This window comes from Canis aureus, chromosome 8 (genome assembly GCF_053574225.1).
Source record: "Canis aureus isolate CA01 chromosome 8, VMU_Caureus_v.1.0, whole genome shotgun sequence".
Classification (NCBI taxonomy): domain Eukaryota; kingdom Metazoa; phylum Chordata; class Mammalia; order Carnivora; family Canidae; genus Canis; species Canis aureus.
In genome coordinates this window covers 7427551-7451823 of record NC_135618.1, presented here as the reverse complement: position 1 = coordinate 7451823, position 24273 = coordinate 7427551, and the positions used below count along the sequence as shown (strand labels likewise).

Below are 24273 nucleotides of genomic sequence, written 5' to 3'. Positions count from 1 at the left end.
CCGACTAGACACAGGTGTCACCAGGTTCCTAGACAAATGGCCAGCATGATTCACCTACTCAGTAAATAAGGTAATTATGGCAGTGGACCAAGTTACCCAAGAAATTCTGTTGATAGGAAGTACTTCTATCCCTTCATTTCACGGTCCAAAATAAGGAGAGCTAACACTTCCATCCTCCTTCTCTCTTAGTGTGCATATGTTCCCCTACTATTATACAACTTTTACATGTTTTATTTTTAAAAATATAGAAATTCCCCCAATATAAAAGAAATAAAGAAATCATGAGCCAAACATACAAAGATCCAAAGAGAAACGTATGTGAAGTCAAATTAAAATAGTAATTGCTCAAAGGCCTTAAGGTCTCTGGTCCTTTAGGAAAAGACCCAGGCATTTTCTTGAAACACTCTGGATAACCAATGTGTATTATCTTAGGAACGAAAAGATGCTTCAACAATAGAAAATCTATTAATGCATTACACAATATTAATAATTAACAAATTAAAGAACAATCTATGATAAACTCAATAGATGCCAAAAAAAAAGATTTAGTGAAGTTTAACATTTACTTAAGTTTAAACTCTTAGTAAATTAGAAGTAAAAGGGAACTTTCTAACTTGATAATTATTATTTATCAAAAATCTACAGCAAGGATCAAACTCAACAAAGAAACTTAACAGTGTCGCTAATTAGAGTTAGAATAAGACAAGGATGCCTGCTGTCACTTTTCTTCTTTGCTGCCATTAGAAAGTCTCAGTCTACACAATGAAAAGAGAAAAATAAAATGAGGTACATATCAGAAAGATAGGAACAATACTCTATTTCTGTACAAATGGTCAGTTTGTTTATACAAATAATCCACGAGAATCTATAGACCATTAAAATTAGTAATTGTTCAGCAAGGTGGCTACTTACAGGATCAACATAAAAATAATGATAGGATTTCTACACAACAGTAATAAGTTATTCAAGAATAATAACATAAAAAAGTACCTCGTTCACAATAATGACAAACTAAAATATAACTAAGAATAAATATGACACATATGTGCTGACCTCTGTGAAATAAATTACAAAATTACTTTCTCATTAACACAAAAAGACTGAAAAGACGAATAGGTATACCAAGTTTATGGATAAGAAAACTCAAATTAATCCATGTAGCAAGGCAATGCCATTTGTATTTTCAACGGGCTTTTTCATAAGACATTATAAACCAATCTTGAAATTCCTTTAAAAGAGCCAAAGGTCAATAATAACTAAACATCTTGAGTAAGAAGAAAAGGGTAGGGGTGGCTTGATTGATCAGATATCCCAATTAGTAATAGTGACACTACAAATAAAAACAGTAGCTGCTAACTTTTATTAAGCATTTATATGCCAGGGAAAAGCCTTTCATTTACTCAGTTTAATAAAAAGATTGCTACCATTTTACATATTAAAAAAAAAAAACAAAACGATAGGGGTCATGGAGATTAAGAATCTCTCTCAAGTTACCATGGCTAGGCAGTAGCAGAGTCAGGATTCAAACCAAGCAGGGTGGCTCCTGAGTCCCTGACCAAACCTTATGAAATAGTGTCTCTAATGCTAGTGGTAAACAAAATGCCTTATTGACACAGGAATAGAAAAAACAGACCACTGAAAACTACTACAGAACTCAGAAAGTGACCATTGTAATGTGGAAACTTGATATCAATAAGTGATCAAAAATATGAAACACATGATATGTTATGAAATTACTAGTTATCCATGTGGAAAACAATAAAATGCAACTAGGACTTTTATATTATATATCTACATCTATGTAAATATACATAATATAAATAATACATTAATATATAATAATATATGTGTAAATATATATACAATATAAAGGGACCAATGATGAAAAGCAAAAGCTTGAAAAATTTTATAAGAAAATATGAAAGGATATTTTCAAGATTTTGGAGATAGTGAAAGTTCCTTATACAAGACATAAAAAGCCCAAACCACCCAGTGATAAGTTTTACTCTATTAAAATGTAACTCTCCTACTCACAAAACAGTAGTATAAACAATATAGGTAGTCAAGCAACAGTCTGGGCAAAGACATTTGCAATGTGTGTTAACAAGAAAGGATTTCTATCCGGGATATATAAGGAATTTTGCAAATCGATAAGAGAAAAACCCAGCAACTCTCCATTTCTTCTATAAAGAGCAATGGACACAAATAGGCAAAATTGTCAGGTTTCCTTTTATTAAAATTAATAAAAGGAAACCTGACCGGCCAACACACCTATTGAAAGATCCTCACTCTTCCTCATTGTTCGGGAAACACAAATTAAAACATTGTGATATCACTTCATATCAGAATCTGATACAAAGCATTAAGTACAAAAACAGTTTCTCTCATCTACTACTTGTGAGAATATCAATTGGTACAACATTTTACAGTACACTTTAGCAAAATGAAAGAAAATCGAAATATACCTCCTCAACCCCATAATTTTACTTCTAGGTCTACACCTCGCACTAAGATACCCTCACGCATGTGACAAGGAAATATGTTGAGGAATATTAATTGTAGGTATCATTATTTGTAATAGGAAAAGACTGTAAATGATAAATCCACATGGTTGTCAAGAGAAAAATAGATAATTAAATTGTGGTGTATTCACACAATGAAACTGCATAGTTACATGTAAAAAAATATATAGTTAAACGCCAATACCAAGACTGATTGAAGAGATTACAGAATAATACGTTAGGATTTATATGGTGCGTGTAGTGTTCATGCATGATATAACATTTATATACAGCTTGAAAATATGCAAAAACACCCTATAGTTTTATATTGCTTAAGGATGTGTATAGATAGTCATAATACAAACACATGCTAGACTGGTAAACCCAAATTCAGGGCAGTGGTTGCCTCCAGGCAGAGAAAGGCAGGGGCAGGAGCATGGAAACAGGGGAAGGGACGCAGGGACTTCAACTGCTGTTGAGATGTTTTGTTTTTAAATTCCACAACGATATTAACAGGAAGGACTCAAAGGCCTCTGGCAAAATCTGTGAATCTGAGAGAGCTGGGGGATAGGTATTGGAATGTTCATTATTTCATTTCATGTATGTATATATACATATATTTTATATCTGAAATATCTTTTTAATAAATAAAAAAAGGAGCTATATGTAAATCAGATGTGAATACTCAGAGTCCTGTGTTCCCGGGAGGTTGTGGTTATAGGATGATTTCAGAGGTAGCTTCTCTTCTCTTCCAGAAGCCAACTAGCCCGTCAATTAAGCGTGCCCTTGGTCAGGCACCAAGCTAGGTTCTGGCAATAGGGTGGGCAAGAGTCACCCACAGAATGAAAATCTATCACATTCCAGCGGGATTACAAATGTACCTCCACCAGCCATGACAAGTGCCATGGAGAGAAGTAGGGGACTACGACAGAGAATAAGCAAATCCTTGAGATCCTGAGATCCGGCGGCCTGCAAGTTACCCACGTCTGCCCCTCTCCCCCGCCCTCTTCTAGTACAAAGGTTGGGGAGCGGATACTGGTTTTCCAGACTCCCTGGCATGTGGCACAGTTCTCCTCAGTCAGACTTAGTTGGGAGTCTCTGGGGAGAGCAGCCCGCTCTGAATAAAAAGGCAAACCCTCAGAGAAGAAAGCCTTACACACACACACACACACACACACACACCACCCCCTGCTTAACTCCTCCCACACTATTCTGTCTGCGGCTTGGATATGATGCTGGGGGTGGAACAGATGTCTTGACATGATGAAGATGGAAGCCACATGCCGTGGGGGGTGGAGGACAGGGTGGGCTCCTGGGTCCCCGATGATGCGGCTGAGCCACGGTTTGAATCGCACTGTTCACTCTGAACTTCTTTTTTAGCAGGTTATTAATAGCTTCTGGCTTGTGCCACTGCTAATGCAATTTCCCCTTATTTGGAAGAGTCATTCCAAACAGACACCTTCTAGAAGAGGCGACGTTGAAATTGAGAGGAGAGGAAGGGGAGGGGGGCGGCCCTGCAGAAGGCAGGTATGGGGCCGGGAAGTGGGTGGGTAAAGAGGCCCCACCCGAGGGAAACACCACATCTCAGAGGGCTGGCATGCTTGAGGAGCTCGGGGAGCCCACCGAGGCCGTGCGGCTGCTGGGCAACTGGCTGCCGTCTGAGTGCTTGACCATCTCAGGTTAAGAAAGTGGAACCCATGATCTGAAACCAAAGACAGGCTCAGGAGCACCCGGGTACTTGCTGTTGCTGTTTTCAGAGGCTTCTTTCTATAAAACAAAGAATTAACCCCAACCCATCTCCTTGGATTTGTAAGTGTTTGACCTTTTAAAAGTGAACTCCGCCAAGCCCACCCTCAGTCCAGAGCTAGGGCTCTCCCTACCCACCTCCTCCACCCCAGGAGGGGAAAACAGAATCTCCCCAGTCCCCTTGACATAAAGGAAACTGCAATGATAGGATTTAACCAAAGGCTAGCCAACCGTGTCTTAGGCATTCCCTCTGCTCCAGAGGTTTCTATTTTGTTCTGTACCGATCTGAATGGGAAGAGGCCGCATCACTGTTGAGACGAGCCTTTCTGCCTTGAATAACACACAGAAATCTAGTTCCTCAAGTCCTGTCCTCCCCAGGCACCGAGGCAAGGGTTGGCTGACTTTCTAATGCGCTTCCCATTGGTCTCTTTCCTGGATCCTGTGCTCTTTTGGCAAACGAAGGTTATTTTGCAAGACAGTATTTACCGAGCACCTGGGTGGGCAGAATGCCAGTGGAGGTGAGAAGCCCATGGCTTGGAAGAAAATGTCCATTTTCCTCTGCAAAGTCTCAATTTCCTGGGTGTCCTGCAAGTTTCCACTTGGTGATTTTAGAGCAGACCTGGATATAATATTTATTATTAGTTTCTGGGCCTCCCCCTCTTGCCCCCTTTAGCTTTCTGTAACTAAGCCATGGCCCGGCCCATTCTTCTAATCTTCCACCCACGTCCTTTCCCGAGCTCATTGGCTCCTGGTGCTGTTCTCTGCGCTTCTTCCAAGTTGCCCGAGCTGCCCCGGGAACAGGAGGTGGGAGTGGGGCTGCTCGGCTCCCAGGGGCTGCAGCCCAGCCTCGTTGGGCGTCCTTCTGCACAGGCGACCGCGACCCCGCCGTGCCCTCCATCCTGCTAGGCTGCCCAGGTGGCCTGGACTTAATTTGCAGACCTCGCTGCACCCTGGGCCTCCTGGGGTGTCGCCCCGTGTTTGGATCCCCGTCCCCCAGGTGTGCACTGCCTTGCCTTTCTCAGTCGCTCACAAAGTCATTACTCCCAACCTGCGCACCTCAAGTCTCAAAGGTTGTTTGCATTTAATTTCTGTTGCCTGAGCAGCTCAGGATACTTGCTAAATTGGGATTATTAGGGAATTTCAACAATGTGCCGCTTCTTCCTTTGCTCCATGCAGGTCATGACGGAGGATGCTTAAATAAGGGTCCAGAGTTGCAGCAACAGCCTGTTAGGCCGGGGCATCTTCTTAATCCTCCTTTGGGGGTAACCCCTCTACCAGCATCTCCCGCAGAACCTTCTTTGTTCCCAGGTTCTTGGCCAACTTACAACCCACATAGTCAACCTTCCTATTTATTGAGAATTGTGCTAGAAACCGTGGGAGATTCCTAAATCATGAAAGACACAGTCATCGCCCTTCAAAAGGCTTCTGTGACTATTGAGTATATACGATCTTCAGTATCTAACCAGCACCATAAACGTGCCAAGTACTATTAGGTGCTGAGGTCGCACATAGGAGGAGCACAGAGTCCCAGAGAGTTTCCACCATCGCAGCTAATGGCGTGTTGTCACAACACAATGTGAAAACAATGACGGCACGTACACCTGGGAAGCCAATCTTTCAGTCTTAGTCTCTTCACCTGTAAAATGGAACCAACCTTCTAAGCTGTAGTTAGGGCTTCCATAAAATGTAAGTTAGGGCTTACATAAAACACTACTTCTTCATATTACCACCATTCCATAATTCCTTGTCTATAGTTCCCATATAAAATGGGATATGGACAACACTGGTGCAGTGCATGACACAGAGCATTAAGAACGTTACTATTATTGGGGGCCCCTGGGTGGCTCAGCTGGTTAAGCATCTTCCTTGGGCTCAGGTCATGACTCTGGAGTCTGGGGATGGAGCCCCACATCAGGCTCACTCTCCCTTGGCTGCTCACCCACCCTTCCCCCCCCACACACTGCTCATGGCCTCACTCGCTCACTCTCTCTCAAATAAATAATTTTTTTTAAAAAAGAGTTACTATTAATAATAGTTCCAAGTATGATAATATAATGATTATTATTGTTAGTATTACAATAACTACATTCAAACTGATTGATCGTGGCTGTCTGGAACATTATGATGAGATAATTCAGAAATCTTTACTAGGTCCACTAGCAAAGAAGACTGACGGATGCCGATACAGTGATGGACAGGAGGAAGAGCTAGCAAGTGATGCCCACATATAATCACACTCCAATTGCCAAAGTAGCTCTTTGACCTGGAAGTGTCACACAGTGCCTAGGCGGTAACTGACTTTGCCTGTCAGGATAGGAGGGAACTGATGTCATATTGTAGGGTCTTATGCCACTCTGTGTACAACTTTAATTTAGAAACCCCAGATGTGGTTCTAAGTTTGAAAAGTCTAAGAGGTCAAGTGAAGCTGGGGGTGGATGAGAACTTCTGCTACCAAAATGAGGCCCTTCCTGCCCAAAGCTGTTGCAGAGACTAGAGAACGGTGGTTTGCAACTGCTGCTCCATGACAAAGTTTTCATTGCTCTGCAGCAAAATAGGAGTGGTTAGGACAAAGGAGAGAAGATTTTGTGATGAAATGTCCTTAGTTGAAAGAACAGATCCTGTGTTCTTCCTATTTTGGGTGTTAAAATGTCATCCCTTTCATAGAAAGATGCCCTGAAGATTTCCCCTTCAGTATCAAGCCTCAAAAGGTTCAAAGTTCCATCATAATGCTTATTTCTGTGAAATCTTATCTACTCCATGACTTTAATACCATCAACATGCTAAAATCTTTTAATGTGTATCTAGTAGCAAAATACTCTAAACTTCTGATTCATATATTTGCCTGCATTGGGTATCTCCCACAGACCTTAAATTTGACAAGCCCCAAAAAGGACCCCTGATTGTCCCTTCATGCCTCAACCTGTCCTCCTCTTAGTCTTTCTGTCTTGGTAATTGGTATATGAAATGGCAAGTTGCTGAAGGCAGGAATACAGAGTCATCCTTGATACCTCTCTCTTCCTTCCCTCATCCTTTCATCTATCAATGAGTCTCAGCAATTCTAGTTCCAAAATATTCTTCAAATCCAACTACTCACCATCACATGGCTGTCACCCTAATCATATCTATAGCACTAACATTCTGTCCCACCCGATCTCTTTCCACTCTCCCTTCTCTCTCATCCATTGTCCAGTGACATCCAGATGACTCTTAGCATAAAGTTAAAATCCTTATCATGGGCTGAATCTGAGCACAATTTTATTTTATTTCATTTACTTTTACTATCATAAAAGTTTATTTAACAAAAAAGTTCAATACGAATATGCACATGACCTGGTTTTTATATTGTCGTAAAACAGGTACTATGAAGAGAGGATAGTCAGAAGTAGTTGATTTTTTTCTGGTGAACACACTCATTATTTATACTCATTCCAAGGCTTCCAGTGTGATGACACTCTTTCTTCATATTACCACCATTCCACAATTCCTTGCCTATGGTTCCCATCTCCATACATTCATCTATCACAGGATTCATAAAGGGATCAAATCCCTGCATTATTCCTTGGATATGTCTGCCACCATGTAATTTCAATGATAATTTCTTATCCATAAATGTTTTTGACTTGGAAGGGTGAGCTTTGCTCAGGGTGTCTACTCAGTAAGCTCAAAGATGGCTCCAAGTCTCCAAGCACAATTTTTAAAAAGAATTCCCTGCCTTTCTCTGTCCATATAAAAATAATGTTTTCTATGCTCTCAGAAAACCATGTTTATTTCCTTCATAGCCCCTATGACTATATAGTTATTAGTATATAACTATATAACTATTAGTATAATTGATTAATAACTATCTCCCTCATCAAGACTATAAAATACTCAAGGGCATGGATTATATCTAGCTTTGTTTTCCATTGCATTCCCAGGGCCTGCTTCAGTAGCAGGAGATAGTAGGTACTCAATAAATATTCACAAATCAACAAATGAGTGAAAACAGAAAAAAAAATTACACATCTTTACTTGGCAAAATAAGAAGGTGCCTATTCTTAGTAAGATTTTTTGTTTGTTTGTTTGTTTCTGAAATCCAAAGTTTGAGAATTACTGCTCTGGGGCCTCATCTGGGGCCTCTGCATATTGTAATGGCCCATGCAAATGGCCTGTGAAAGCTTGTGGGAGGTGCTAGTAAGGTCCAGCTAATTGTTGGACTTGCTCTCTGCTCTTTGGAATACAGAAGTTTCTTCGGTCTAATTGTAGTTTTGGAGCTCTATAACTCTGGGCATGGGCTCCACAACTCTTAAGTAAATGGCAAAGGAAAAAAGAATAAAGGATCATGATACCCATCTCAAGTTGAAGCTTTGTGTTTTAGAAAAATTTATTTGTATATTTTATCTCTTGTGCTGATAGTTTAAAGACAGAAAAAAAATTATTTATGGTGAAACCTGCCCATATACCCATTGGCTATACAGTACCCCAATTCATAATATGTGGACTATAAATTAGAAGAGAGAGATTCTAAGCCAGCCAATCAGATTTACATTCCCAGTGGCAGCTTGTGTTATAGCTCTTGGATTGTTCTGTCAAAGAATTTATTGAGATCCAGATGCTCCAGTTCCCAATCTTCCCTGAGTAAGTGGTTGTCAGGTACTCCTGTCCAAAAACAAGGCAGTTGGTGTTTAACTATAGGCTCCCACACTTGTCAAATGATCTCCAAAGAATATGAAATTGCTTGTCATCCTCGTCAAAATTACATATGAATGGGATATTTGCTGTGTTGTAATTAAAAACTCAATTAAAAGAAATTCTGAAATCATTATCAACTTTTTCAGGCATGAGTTGATCTACCAAAAAAGCAAGCTGTTTATAGCTTAGGCTTTTACCAGCATTCAGAAGAGGGCGGAATTCCAAAATAGGCCCAAGGAAGGGATGAGATCCAGACTAAAGTGGAAGCATTCTAAAGGAGGACATCAGCGGGTGTAGACGCGACATTACCTGTTAGGTGGCAAGTGCTCTTATCTTCTAGCGCTAGTATATGTAACTGTAATTCCATAATTAGGCGGTATCATCTCATTAACACTGAGGACCACTGTCCCTAATGAGATTCTTCAAAATGAACAAACAGGAGGTAGCTAATCATTATGGCTCTCATTTATACCAGACCTATCTACTAGATGCATATTATTGGACAAAATTAATCGCATTACAGTGGGAGCCACTGAATGTAAGCACATTTGGTTCTCAGGGAAATGATTACCCTAAGTGGCCAATCATTAATTGACTACAGACAGTAGGGCATCGGTGATGAGAGAGGAGCAAGGATGTGTGTATATCTGAACAGGAAACTCATCATTTTATAGCCATCTAGTTGAGGCTGGATGAGGAAAAAAGTCCCAGCTTCTGCCTGAGGCCAGTTAAGCCAGGCCGTTTCTTAAATCAGGTCATGAATTATTAATAGTAATAATTCAATAGCAGCCTCCATTTATTGAGAACTTACTATGTACTAGCAAGAAGGCTAAGCCCTTTAAATTCATGATCACACTTAATCCTCACAACAACCCTCTGAGATATGTCTCACAGTTTGTAAGCGGTAAGAAGGAAGCAAATCAATTTGAGTCTAAAACCAGTATCCCTAGACATAAAATTATACATTCTTGATCCAGACTCAATAGAGACCAGAGCCTCTGGGGTATTTTATTATCAGCCTGGGCAGAGTCAGTACATCTGGGGTTAAGGCATCTAGGCATGATGCCGAACCCAAGGAACTCCTGTGGGCATTTTTTTTTCTTCTATGCATTTGGAGATTGTTTGGACATAATGAAAAACACTTCTTTTTTTTTAGGAGAAAATGGCTTTATCTTCATTTCTGTGATTGTAACACTAACCAGCAAATACCAGTGAAACGTGATGTTTAAAAAGCAGCATCAATTCCAGTTTTCCTAACTTCCTATTAAGACAGGAGGGGTGAATAGTACTCCTAATCTGTAGCTCAAATCTTCTAATGAATGGAAGTGAGACATATGGGAATATGCCCCATCAGAAGCCACGGCACCCTTTTGTACAGAGCTGCCTGCGGCGTTCCCCTGTCAGGTATGACAAGGGGGACGACTCAGAAAATCTTCAGTGTCTTAATTGTTATTCCAACTACATGATTTCCATTGCATGTGCTTCATTTTTTGGAAAGGTGGAGACTTAAGTATGATGAGAGCAGAGGATGCATATGTCTAAAATGTGGGAAGAAAAGTTGACTAGAGGGATGAGGTCTAAGAAGGCAAGGGCCCTGAGAAGCAGAGTATCCATCTAAGAGCCAAACACTCCTGGGACAGTTGGCCCAGCTAGCTGGATAGCAAATATTTATATCTTGGAATGAAATAGTTTATAATTTACTTGAATGAGGACAATCAATGGGTATCCTAAGGGCAGACCCCGTGTGTTGGGGGAATCACGCCCTATGAAGAAAAGCCCATGCGTGGAGGTGGGAGAGGAGCAGCATGAGAACCCGGGGTACAGAGGAAATGTTTTAATGTCGGGTGAGAGAGCAACCCTGAGAAGGATTATGAGGGGCTTCTAAAGAAGATTTCATCTGCCAAGTCATTGTATGTGGTCCTTAGGGGAATGAGTCAATACTATGACCTTTGTCCTAAAGCCATGAAGCATGACTTACCTCTCCTCTTCCTTCCATCTGTCCTTGTGGTCTCAGAGGCTTAAGAGTTAATGTCCTTGCTTCAGGCCAACCTTTCCTATGGATCTCCCCCTCTGCCCCTCCACCTTTCCCCCTTCCTTTGAGAACATGATACATTAATTTTTTTATTATACCGTCCTACCTTTTCCCACTATCAGATCATTCTCTTTAACCCTCAGTCTTACTTCAACTACTGTCCTCTTAGAATAACCTGCTCCTGATTCTGCATTTCCTCTAACATCCTATCCCTCTACTTCCTCCCATCCAAAATTCTCTGTGAAGACTGTGCTCACTCGCCCCACATTCGCTCCTCAGTTGACTGAAGTTAGGTTTCTGCTGCCATTTTGTAGGAAGAATGCTCTGAGAAAGTCACCTAAAGTCCCAGCTTTCTAAATTTATAGGATTCAAGTCCTTACATCGGATTTCATTGCTTTGGTTTCACTTTGGATCTTACCACTTTCCTGAACCTCTGTGACATCACACTCTACTGGGTCCCTTCACATCCCCGTTTCAACAATCTCCACTTCCTGGTATCTTTCTTGGCTTTTTTATTGGCCCAACTTCTAAAAGCTGGCATTCTTAGGCTCCTACTCTTACCTCTTTTCTCTGAGGATTTTAACTACCACTTTTATGCTTATAACTTACAAATCTGAATTTCCTCCCCAGATATATTGCTCACAATTCAGAGCCATATATTCAATTGCCTCCTGGACACCTTCATTCAAATGTCTTATAGAAATCTTGAGATAACATGGCCAAAAAAATGAACAGATCTCTTATCTCTTCTGATTCTCCTTCAATATTTTGTGTATAAATTGTACTGCAAATCACCTAATCAGTCCAACTATAAGCTTGAGGGTCATCCTGACCAATGCTCACAAAATTAATCACCAGACACTGCCATTCTTTACTCATTTTTATATTTGCCCTCTCTGTTCTGTGTAGTTCTCCCAGCTTAAGTTCCTGCTCTCACTGTCACCCACACTACAGCAATATCCTCCCCAGGTTCTCTGACCCTCCCATGCACCCCCTGCATGCCCCCTGAGTGCCTATGCTATGCGTTGGCCTCACTGGGTTTCTGTCACCAACAGGATAAAACCTGATTCTTTCACATAATATCTGGTCTCTTGAGACTCATTTTTTTTTGCTATTCTCTGCTTGCTATTTTAAGCTCTAGTCATACTGATCCTTTTACTAACTCGGAATATACTGCGCTATTTTTCACCTCAAGGCTATACTCACGCCATCTCCTCTTCCTGGGACTCCCTTCTCCTCCTCTCCCTAACTTTCTGTGACATCCTTATTGTAAAAACTTAGTCAGGGATCTCATTCTAGGGTCCCGAGCACCCTGCATATCTCTATCACTGCAGTCACCCCAACACACTGGCATTCTCTATTTCCCCAATATAATTATACATCTTTGAAAGTAAAGATCAGGAGCACCTGGGTGGCTAAGTGGTTGAGCATCTGCCTTCCACTCAGGGTGTGATCCCGGGGTCCTGGGATTGAGTCCCGCATCAGGTTCCCTGCAGGGCGCCTGTTTCTCCCTCTGCCTGTGTCTCTGCTTCTCTCTCTGTGTCTCTCATGAATGAATAAATAAAATCGTAAAAAAAAAAAGAAAGTAAAAAATCAGTATTATTATTTTTCTGAATTCTTAGTGCCTAAAGCAGGTTCTGATAGATGGTAGGTATTGTTGGTTTTTATTAAATACAATAATAACAGAAACATATATGTGTATAGGACTTCAGATTTTTCGGATTGCCTTCCCACACATCTCCTTTAATCTTTATGGCCATCCTTCCTGGCTATTCAATATGTATATTTTATCTCAGTTTATACCATATGTTAATCATTGGCAGCTTTAGCTGAGACTACCTGAGAAACACAACACAGAAAGACATTGTTGGAGGAACACCTGGGTGGCTCAGGGTGTGACCCTGGGGTCCTGGGATCAAGTCCCGCATCAGGCTCCCTGCAGGGAGCCTGCTTCTCCCTCTGCCTATGTCTCTGCCTCTTTTTGTGTCTCTCATGAATAAATGAATAAAATCTTTAAAAAAAAGATTGTTTGAAAACAGCTCATCTTTATTTTAATACAATTTATAATACAATGGGACTCTCCTGAATTAAGTTTATGAGCCCAGAAATACCCCAAATCACCACACCACCAAAAACCCCAGAAACAAAACCAAAACACAAAGTGTTTTTTAAAATTCTCCATTCACCATGTAATGTAAGTCATAGTTTACTCCAGTGTTTCTGAGCTTTAAAACCAACGATTCATAGTTATTTCCTATGCTCTTGTTGTTAATGCAACATTTTACATATCTATTTCTCCAACTTTTAAAGTAGAGTTTTAATCTTCCCTTGTTCCAAAAATGTCCAGTTCATCTGGAGTTCCCAGTTCCCAATTTGTATTTTTATCTGATTTTTTTTAACTTTTAGATGACAGACTAATTCACAAAAGAAAAGCATTAAAGTGAAATGCTGTTTGATGAAGACTTCTAGTGCCTAGTCGAATAGTAGAATAAAATAGTTATTAAATGCTATTTTGCTCATGAGGCAGTTGTTATATAAACTATATAGTTGTTATAAAACCTGTAACCTATCACCAATACTATTTAATGTTTTTCTTTTAGACAAATAGCTTTACCTCTTGACCTAGAGAAAAAGGAGACTTATAGCAAAAAACAAGCTCATACATTAAGTGCTGTTCAGAATTTTAATAATGGTTTGTCCAATATTTGAATTCACTCCCCTAAAGATAAGAGAAAGCAAATTAGATTATTTAGTTACTTCTTCCCTGCTGAAGGGAAAAATATCATCTGCAAAGATATTAACACATTCCTATTCTGTTTCCATTTCTAAGTGATTGCTCTACAAAAAAACCGTTGTTTTTTGATAGATACTAAACACAAAACTCTGGATTCTTGTTTTAACATCTTTATTGGCTACTACATGATCTTGAAGGATAACATCCCTTTGCTTCATTTTACAAAAGCCATGAAAATTCGAACTTGCCCATTACCAAAAAAGACAACAGTTTGGGCCTAAAAGAAATCAGACTGTTGTCTGGTGATTATTGACCTAAAAAAGAAAATTATTAACTTCAGCAGGGATACTAGAATTTCTCAGCTTTGTATGCACATAAGCACGAAGACCAGACTTCCAAATGCCAGGCCAGAGACGGTTGCAAAGGCTAGTAGATTTTCTTGAATTTATAAAAATAATAGTAAAGATTTATATACCACTGATTTTGTGAGACACTCTCCTAAGCACTTTACAGGTGGCAAGAATTTTATCCTCCTCATCATTCCGAGAGCTTAAGATCAGAACCTATAGGATATGCTCCCTCCTCTAACCCTCCCATGCTCTAATGCCTTGAGTATGACTATTCTGTATTCCATGCAGGCGATTTCATATTGAAGATTCTCTTGCTTCATGTTGAAAAATTGTTAGTGAAGTCACAGAAGCTTAGAAAGCTAGAGTGAACAAGGATCCATGAAATCATTCAGTTTAACCAGGACCCAGAGAAGCTATCTGACAGGCCAGGTGTTGCACGTCTACTTGGTGGCAGATCAGAAACTAGAACGTGGCATTCTGACCTCTGTATATCCTACTATTCCATATCCCTTTTCTCATGTGAAAGATAAGATATCCATTTGTTTCAAACAAATCTCCTGATCGCCTGCAACATGCTGGGCACCATTTTAGACACAAGAGCTATATATAGGAAGAGAAAATACTCTCATGAACTCATGCTTTCCAACTCCCTAAATAATCAAGAATTTATTGAGCATCAATTATGCACCAAGCTCTAAAAAAGTTCTGCAGAGGTGGAGATGGGTGGCCTGGGGGAGGGAAGAATAAAAGAGATGGTCCTTGACCTCCAAGGAATTGCATGAAAGACAAGGAAAAAAAAAACATGAAAATTTATAGGAAAATTAAAAAAAAAAGACAACAACAACCCACCAGCATATAATTAAGCTGTAGGGTAAATGAAAACCAAGGAATTTCAGAGAAGGAGAGATCCAGAGAGTAGGAGGGATCGGTGCATGTAAAACGTGGAGAAAGCAGAGGGGTAAAGGTGATGGTTGCTTACCGTAGAGTATGCAGCAGCCAGATTTAGAGACACGCACAAACTTTAAAGATAGTGACTAATGTAGGGAACAAATGGAATGTAGTATGTATCATCTGTGTAAATCAAAATACATGCACAGATAACAATATGAATTATTCGGCAAAGATGTACACGATCAAAAAATGCACGTAAAACATAACAGAATGCCTGCCTAGGCAGAGGGGAGACAAGGGAAGAGGAATGAATAGGATACATTAATTAATTGATTGATTTAAAAATCAGATCAGGCTTTCACAGACCAATGATAAAAATGTGCCATGACCTGATTATGCCAACTCTCTGTTGTCAAGTCCAAGGAGAAGACTCAGCATGGCCTGCAATAGGCGCCGTGGACCTCTGCAGAGACATATCGACCGTCTTCACGCTGAGGGAGGAATGGAAAGGTGATCTGGGTGGGGAACAGGAGGAGAGGGGAGAGATCAAGATGCCAGGAGAGGAAGGTGCATGTGGAGAAAAGGGAGGAACTGTGGGTACATACGTGTGGCTCGGGTGTCCCACAGGAGCCCTCTGAGGTCAGCCACAGGGTACAAATGATGTGCTGAGGGCATCGCCTGAGCTGGTGAGTGATACAGATGAAGAGACTGGGGAAGGCGAGTCTGGCAGCATCCGGCGTCTGTCCTCAGGACACAGGACACCGGTGAGGCACCTAGGAACTGGAGCCGTGTAGGGATGAAGGCCTGAGTGAATGGTTTGCGGGAAAGAAAGGGACATGAAGAACGGACGCCTGCACTGCGAGCAGATGACGAAATGTCCCAGGGATGGACTTGTTTGGTCCTTTGTGCAGGACACTTTTGAGAGTTCACTTCAGCCTTAGCTGTGGTTCCTGGAAACAGTTAAGTGGGTCACTTGCTGAGCTTTCCTTAGTGGTAGATTAATTAGCCAGCTGTAACTCCCGGATCTCTATTTTTAAATAACGACTTGCATAAATCTCCAAAGACAAGAACTCGCCACTGGTATACAGCATATTCCAGCAGCTGCAAGTTATTATGCCCAGTGGAAATTAAATATCTTTTAGGGAAATCATGCAAGATCTCGTGACAAATATGAAATTAACCCCTGCCACCTCTCTGCCCAACTCATTTCTTCGCTCGTCTGCCATCCTAATAAGCAGAGTCTCTGGGGTCTTGAAATGACAGCACAGTTGGCAATATTCTAAAAAGGCATTATTCATCCATGAGCATGAGTGAAACATAGAGCCTTTGTCCCTGATTGAGCTAGAAGCTCTGGAAATCAAACATCAATAAATACACACGATAGGCCCCTCCTAAAAGGCGATTAGCCTATGGCCAGGCCAAGACGCTTATAATTCCAGGGATGTACATAAACAAATAAGCAAACAAGCCATTTGATTTATAGTTTTATTTTTTTTAAGATTTTATTTATTTATTAATGAGAGACACAGAGAGAGAGGCAGAGACACAGGCAGAGGGAGAAGCAGGCTCCCTGCGGGGAGCCCGAAGTGGGACTCGATCCCAGGACCCCAGGATCACAACCTGAGCCAAAGGCAGATGCTCAACCACTGAGTGACCCGGGTGCCCCTTATTTATCATTTTAGGTGTCTGATTTCTTCTGCTTAATATCCTCAAATTCCCTCTTCTCTTTTGCTTTGACTGAATGTATTCTCATTCTGGTTCTTTATTACTTCTTTCTGTCTTTATGAGCTCCAGATTTCAGATAACATGTGATTTTTGATTTTCCCTTTTCATTGCCTATTTTTTACATTAGGTTTGGGTTCTTGCAGTTTGTAGGAGATATGAGATACAATGCCCTCAGTCAGAGTGAAAACAGGAAAACAAGCAAGATTATCAAGAGCTGGCTATGAGGAACTCTGATAAAGCTGCACACAGTTAGGAAGGGTCCTGAGGTCTGGCGCAAGCTTTGGGTGCTCGAACACCATTTGCAAATGTGTATTTAATAAAATGGCAGTCAATACACTGGCCGTGATCACCAAGTGAAGGATTTGACTTGTTTGGCCACTTTCAAGGAAGGGCAGAAACCACACACGGCTTTACACCTATTCCCTGGGTGGGTGGAAATGGACTCTTAACTTTCCCAATCCCTGATTTCCCACTTGAGCACCAAGAATCTAAGAGCTAGGAGAGAAAAAGAAGTAATGCCTCTAGAAAGACAGTATAATTTTGGGTCAGATGCAAAGCAGAGGAAACCAGGAGTGACCTGAAAGGAGAAAGGGAGGTGATGGTTAGGACAGCACTCCTGCATGGAGAAGCCCAGCACCCAGGCCCATCTCTGTGCAGAGCTGCTGCTCCTTCTTCAGTTCCCATCTCGATCCCCAGGCCTCCCCTTAAGTCTCCACAGGCTCCGGGACATCTCTAACTCTCCCGGGCAGGGCTGCAAACCCTTAGGCTGCCAGGCAGCACCATTCTCCTCTCTCATCTGAGTCCAGAAATGGCTGCAGCCTGGGCCTCGACCTTGACCCCGTGACCTCCCATGTCAAGAAGTTAACACGGTTTCTGCCTCTAGCTAATGGTCTCCAACATCACCAAATGGGAGTCTAGCTTATCTATTACGTGAACTTCAGTCTTTGGCATAAAGGTCATTATTGTGTTATGCACCTGGAATCACATTTTAATGAGGCACATCACATTCTCTTACAGTCAATGAGGGGGAAAAGAAGCACACAAAATGGAAATTACGCCTACAATGACCTTGCTGGATTTCTACATCTGGCTAGCAGAGCCTGTTTCTATACATCAAGAAACTGACGTGGCGGCTTTGTCATACGATCGGGCGGCCCAGTCTCATGTTAGCAAACATGCTTTTATGGAGCATATGGCATAAGCCTATTAGTGGTGTGCACAGTTGATGAATTCCCAGTGCAGTGTACCCATGATGTTGACTGATTCACTGCCACCCTGCCCTAGGCTGCTTCCAAACATGTCAGTAAAATAAAATGTCATCCATATTTGCATTCTGAAGTTATTCCATATTTACACATGCTAATAAAAACAAAAGCTTGCTTTTTAAGGAAGGGGCAAGATCCATAATCAATATTCCGAGAGGCTCCAGTGTTTGACATGTGCTGCATGCATTGCATTCACCGGAGTAGCGACTTGGAAAACACAGGTAGGCTGGCTCTGCGATTTCTCACCTCTTCCTTGCCAGGCCAGCAGTAGCCGAGAGCAGACAGGTACCCCAGAGATCCAAGGGTACCTGTAGATCACTCACTTCCTCAACCTAAACAGCTTGCCCTAGGTTGTTGTTCAGTGACTGCACAAATATTTCATGAACCACTGAATGCATTAGCTCTGCCAATCGCCACGACCGGATGGTGCCCTGAAACTTCTCTGGCCTTTCATTAATAATCAGCTCCCTCTCCAAGTGCCTCAGCCCTGCTGTCTTTACTGGAATATAGTATTTGGGGTCATTCCCTGGGACATGGAGTTCTGGCTCTGGAAAACACTGGTATTGTGATTTTCATGAGCAAATCACTTAACCCCTCTGAGTCTCGAGTCCCTTAAAATGGGTGAATTACTGCCTTTGTCTTTAGGGATTCCTTAAGTTACAAAAGATGGACCAATTCAAACTATTTTTTTTAAGTTTTTTTTTTTTAATTTTTATTTATTTATGATAGTCACAGAGAGAGAGAGAGGCAGAGACATAGGCAGAGGGAGAAGCAGGCTCCATGCACCGGGAAGCCCGACGTGGGATTCGATCCCGGGTCCCCAGGATCACACCCTGGGCCAAAGGCAGGCGCTAAACCGCTGCGCCACCCAGGGATCCCCAAACTATTTTAAGAGAACACAAAGATTAAGTTGATTAGCTCATATGGCCAGGAGAGCTATTGAGCTTCAAATGCTAGAGTCAAGACTCAAAACCACCAGAACTCCCTTCCTCCTCCGTCTCACAGCTCAGCCCTGCTCTGCTTGGGCTTCATTCCCTCCTACAGCAGCCCCACCTTCTTCACTTGACTTTAACCCTAATTTCACATTCTTGTACAATCATGAACTCAGAGGCAAAGCTGATTTATCTCCAAGTTCAAATCAAATCCTTCTTTGGTACCCCAGAGGAGGCCTCCCATTGGCCATCCTGGTTCCCACGTTTACCTCAGGACAAGCAACGTGTGACTGATGGGCATGGGGTTGTGCCCATTTTGTACTGAGGGTCAAAGCTAATGGCTAGAGGGGATTACCAGAAGAGGATTTGAACCTTGCTGAGCAAATGAGGCAAAAATTAAAGCTACGGCCCTGCTAAGTTAACCCACCAAGTTGTCGTGAGGATCCTGGCAAACAGCAAGTGCTGCAGAACCACAGGTGACTATCCTAAGTCCGTGGCTTTGCAAGCTGCCAAATGTCACATGAGTCCTAGCAAAATCGCCACCACTTCTATTTATTATTTCTCCATCCAAGAGTGGAACCTGCCTCAGTCAGTATTAAAGACAATTACAATGATCATAGTTGACATTTCAGAAGCAATTGCCACATGTTTGCGACTGCTTTTCTGAGCACCTTATCTGTGTGACGTCTGTAATAGGTACTATTATTGTTCCCAGTTTTTACATAAACAAATCAACGCGCAGAGAGGTAACGCAACTTCCCCAAGTCACTGAGCTAGCAGGGGGGTGAGTGTTTGGATCTAGGGGAGTCTGGGCTGGAGTTCACACGCCCAACCACCAGACCTCAGTAACTCCTGTGCTAGAAGGATGAGGTGGAGTTTGAAAGGCAATTAATATTTTGCATGATACTGTGTGTTTTTTCCCTGATGTGCTGCAAACACTACAAGATTGGTGATTGGATCTGTCTTATTCACAGTTGCAGGAGTATGCCACTCTTAAGGCCAAATGACTGGTATGAGAAAAGGGGAGATAATTAGAATTGGGCCAGACTTTTATTTGAGTGTCTGAATATCATTTAAATAATAGTGCTTTTGAAAATGAATATGCACATCCATTTTTCTAAAATTCAGAAAAGATGCATAATATTCAGGTGCCTAATAACTTGGCTGCTAGTTAATCATGCTTGACACTTATATAGCACTTCACCTTTTAAAATCACTTTAGAATATGTTAGTTCATTAATCCCTACAAGATCCGCGTGAGACAGGGAAGGTCTCTGTGCCTGCCCTAGATCTCCCTGCCCTCTGGTATGTAAATAATTGGTGGACCAGGAAAGGAAGAAAAGAATTGGATAAACCAAGCTAGGAAATGCATGCGGCCCAGGATGATGGAACCAGTAGGTAGTGAATGTGAAAGGAACATCCTCTGACTCTGGAGACGTTTGCCCTTGACACATCAACTTGCGACATACAAAAATCCATATGAAGATAATTACTCACTTCCAAATGGTTAAAATGTAAGAAAATATCAATCAATCTGCCATCTTCAACTTCATATGCCTATACACCAATCATTTGACCTTGTCTGTGGTCATTTCCTTTGACTAAGACGTGTTTCTAATTGTAAATTCTCATCCTCTTTTTATACTTCTATTCCAAGTTCTGCTGCCCATTCTAATTTCTGCTTTTCTCAAAAAGGATCTGCCCAATGTTAACATCTAGTATGACATGGGCCATATTCAGCCTACATTCCTTCATATTCTCTTGTCATTGGCTAACAGTTGGCTCTAGGTTTGGGTGTGACGCTGAGCTAATTCCATCAGTCCTCTGAACATTTCACTCATATCCTGGGATTCCATCTGCTTCTGCTCAGGCATGGACGCTGATCAGCACTGACAGTTCATAAAAGTACAGAGAGAAAGGTACTTGAACAAGGTAATAGGGCTAAAAACACCTCCCTGGGATGCTTTGGATTCATCAAAAAACACTTTTAAAATTAATGAGAAATCATCCCAATTAATACAATGGCATAAAAACCAGACCTTCCCAATTCAGGTCACCGTACAGGACATATTTCTATTATAGAGAATCATCTTATTTCTGGCCTCAGCTCATCCTCCTTTCTCAAGGTACCGAGGATTAAAGGGAAAGCAGTATAGGGTTTTAATTTGAGCTCACATTCTAGGATCAGGAATACCTGGGTTCAAATTGATGGAACTAATTACTAACTATGTGACCTCCGACAAGTTGCTTAATCTATTAGTTTCCACAGGATAATACCAGAACCTGCTTTATCGAATTGTTATAGGATTAAATATAGTAATCACTCACAGACTTAGCACAGTCTCAGGGATATAGTGAATACTCAGAAATAAATATTATTAGCTGTCTCCAAGTTTCTTTGATATCCTCACACTCAATTTTGAGGTATGATATTGAGGATTCTTTAAAAGGGTAAATCCAAGAATTCTAGGTGTTTATTATGTATGAAAGAGGAATATGTTTTGGTCTATGTTAACACATAATGATCTTTATCCACCCAGGCTAGAAAGAAAAACGTTCCAAATCACCCTGAAGGTCAGACACTGTCCAACAGTTAGCAGACTAATATGCAATGTTGACCCTGGACAAAGTCAGGGGATAGATGATCTGTTTATGACGAACCTGTTTTTATGCATGTACCCTCTTCCCTCTTCTTGAGATGTTACTCTCACCTTATTTTATTTGGGGGCAACTGAGGGCCTACCAAATGCTTTGGAAGTCCCAGCAAATAAAGACCACTTTATCTACTCGTGAATGCTCCTCTGGCAGCCCAAGACTCCCAAGGTTACTGACAGTAGCTTTTGCCCATTTCCTATAACCACATCATTAACCTGGAAGATTTTTCAGCTCCTTTCCCTGTCTTCAAACAGCTACAAAGATAATCCATGATAAAGGGACTTGGCAGTGTCTCTGATTACCCATTAGCATGGGACGTGGCAAGGATGTGGGGGGTTGGGGAGTGTGTTATCAAGTTCATGGGTTAATTTGCATTGGTACGGGGAAATCTGAGCAGACCTTTTTAGAATCAATCCACTGGGGGAATATATAGAAGGAAGCATTCAAACCACGGTGCTCAAGCAGAATGAACACTTATTTCACAGACACAATTACAACTGCCAGGGGAGAAAATTTTTCCAAAACTATTTAATCTCTGAAATGGGCAATAAGCTTGTCAGCCTCTTGGGCATTTCAACCTTGGTGCAATGGTTCATAGCAAATCTTTCCATGACCAAACCCCATCAGATTCTTCAAGTGTCTCCATTCTCTCACAATAAAAGTCATTTAGGGCTCTGAGGATGAGGCAAGCTTTGTGTGTGCAATATATGCTCCACTCTGTCACCAATGCAAAACCTGGGGATGTGTTGGAGAAAGGAGCCTTGAAAAATGAGGATATTCATCTTGCAAGTGTTTGAGGTGCTATTTCTAAGCTAATCTCCCCAACAAATCAAGGAGTCCAATTCAATTCAAGTCCAATTCAAGCTTGTCTTCCAGAATGTCTAGTAAATCCTCAAAAACATGAACTATGTACTTGCTTTGTGCTTCACTTTCTACTCATCCTCCTCTCAGCCCCATGAGTTCATTAGAGCTATGGAAAGTATTAAGATTCAGACGAGAATTAGCAGCCAGAGAACTTACTAGAACTAACCATTGCCCCCCCATCATGTCTATTAATGACTGCAACATCATAAACAATAAAGTTTAATTAGGAACTAAAGTGTCTATAGCAATTAAATATGAAGGAAGTATTCAAAAACACAGCAGGAAGGATCATATTTTTAAAGCATTTAAATTGCAAATGATGTTATTGACAGAACTTTTAAAAGAAATTTTGTGTTTGGGGGAAAAATATCTAAACTGAAGTGTTGACTCCATGACATTTACAGGCAAATAAATATTTAGGATGGATCAATTTGTAACTATGAGCAGACGCTTCAGGAAATATAGAGACCTAATGGGAGCTGTCCTTAATTTCCACCTCACTTAGACAATGAAAAAAAAAAACAAAAAACCCAACAACTTAAAGGATTCAGAGTAATGACATGACTCATTAGTGTTAAGGCCACTTCAAATTAAGGGATTTATTTTCAGTTACTGAGAGAAGAAAATTGTTAATGAGCTTCATGCATGAATATCTGGAAATGGCTATAGCTTGCTCTTTAGGTACGAAACTACCTGAAGTTGTATCCGCAGGTATTTAAGTTTCTAAGACCAGAGCCTAAGTAATTTTGCCTTACTGCTTGATAAACAGTGCTGGGAATGGAAGCTGTGTGCCCACTAATCCACCAAGAAAAGTGGGGAATATTGTGACTCACAGGGACAGGGTAAATGCTGGGAAAACAAAAACAAAAACAAAAACAAAAACAAAAACAAAAACAAAATGGAAGCCCTACCATTATGGAAAGACATGGAAAGGAAGGGCTAAGTTGAGCCTTCACTGTTCTAAGTTTATGTTGTTCCAAATACAGTGGTGGCAACCTCACAATTCAACATAAAGATGAAGAAAGTTTAGGCCTCTCTTTCTGAATACTCTGAAAAACTGTATAGCTACTGAATCTATAATTGTTTTTGGCATTTACTCTTGAGCTTGGAACAAAACTTGAAAGTCTTCTTCCATATTTAACTCCATCACATATTAGGTCCATTCCAGAGAGGTGTCCATTTGAAGCCTCTGGTAATAAAAGTTTGGTGTTTGAAGGAACTGTGCTGAATAATTTAATTTTGTTCCTTGCAAACAAGTTACATAAATAGTAGCCTCATGGAAAATGAAATACTCAGGTGCAAAGTCAAAGGAGAAGTCCAGAATATGAAGACTAAACGGGATTGGAACTTTGTGGTACTGTCTCCTATACCAGTTATGAAAAAGACATTGGATTAAGGGTCTCTCGACGGAGTTGGAACACTGCCAAAATAACTGGGCATTTGTTCATTGGCTCCTGGGATGACCTATATCTGTAATTCATTTCTAAGTTAGGGAAGAAAGCAGAGGCTGATATTTTTGAAATGCCTTTCTGACGGCCAGGAATCATGGCAATTTTATTTTCTAGTACAATTATGTTTCTTCCTACTCTGTTTGAATTGCAAAGGAACAGAGCATGGCATTCCCAGTTGAAGTTTTTAAGTTGACAGTCTGATAGTCTGATCTATTTTTATTTACTTTTAAATTTAAATTCAAAGCCAGTGTTCATAGGTGCCTTCACAAGAAGCTGCAGGCCTATGGGAAATACTCCCTGGCTCCTCTGTTTATCTAAAGTTTGGCCTCCTCATTATGATCAATTAATATTTCAGAAGGTTCATTTTTTTCTGAGACTGGAATAGATGTCACTTTCCAGAAAGCCATTTTCATTGCTATTCATTTTCTTTTCAGTGTCTTGTTTATGACTAAAAAA

The 24273-nt window shown here is 40.9% G+C and overlaps 1 protein-coding gene and 1 pseudogene across 3 annotated transcripts in view; both read right to left on the bottom strand.

The window, feature by feature from the left end:
* The window catches only part of ST6GALNAC3 (ST6 N-acetylgalactosaminide alpha-2,6-sialyltransferase 3), a 523337-nt gene that overhangs the window by 81082 nt on the left and 417982 nt on the right, over window positions 1-24273 (bottom strand). Inside the window, exon 4 of one of the 3 annotated variants that reach the window (XM_077905086.1) lies at window positions 16397-17227. The exons of the other annotated variants lie outside the window; for them this stretch is intronic. Within the exon in view, the coding sequence (XP_077761212.1) occupies window positions 17146-17227 (82 nt within the window). The 3' untranslated portion in view covers window positions 16397-17145. Of the gene's footprint in view, window positions 1-16396; window positions 17228-24273 lie in introns of those variants that run through there. 3 annotated transcript variants of the gene reach the window in all.
* Window positions 7671-7884, bottom strand: LOC144318003 (small nuclear ribonucleoprotein G pseudogene; annotated as a pseudogene).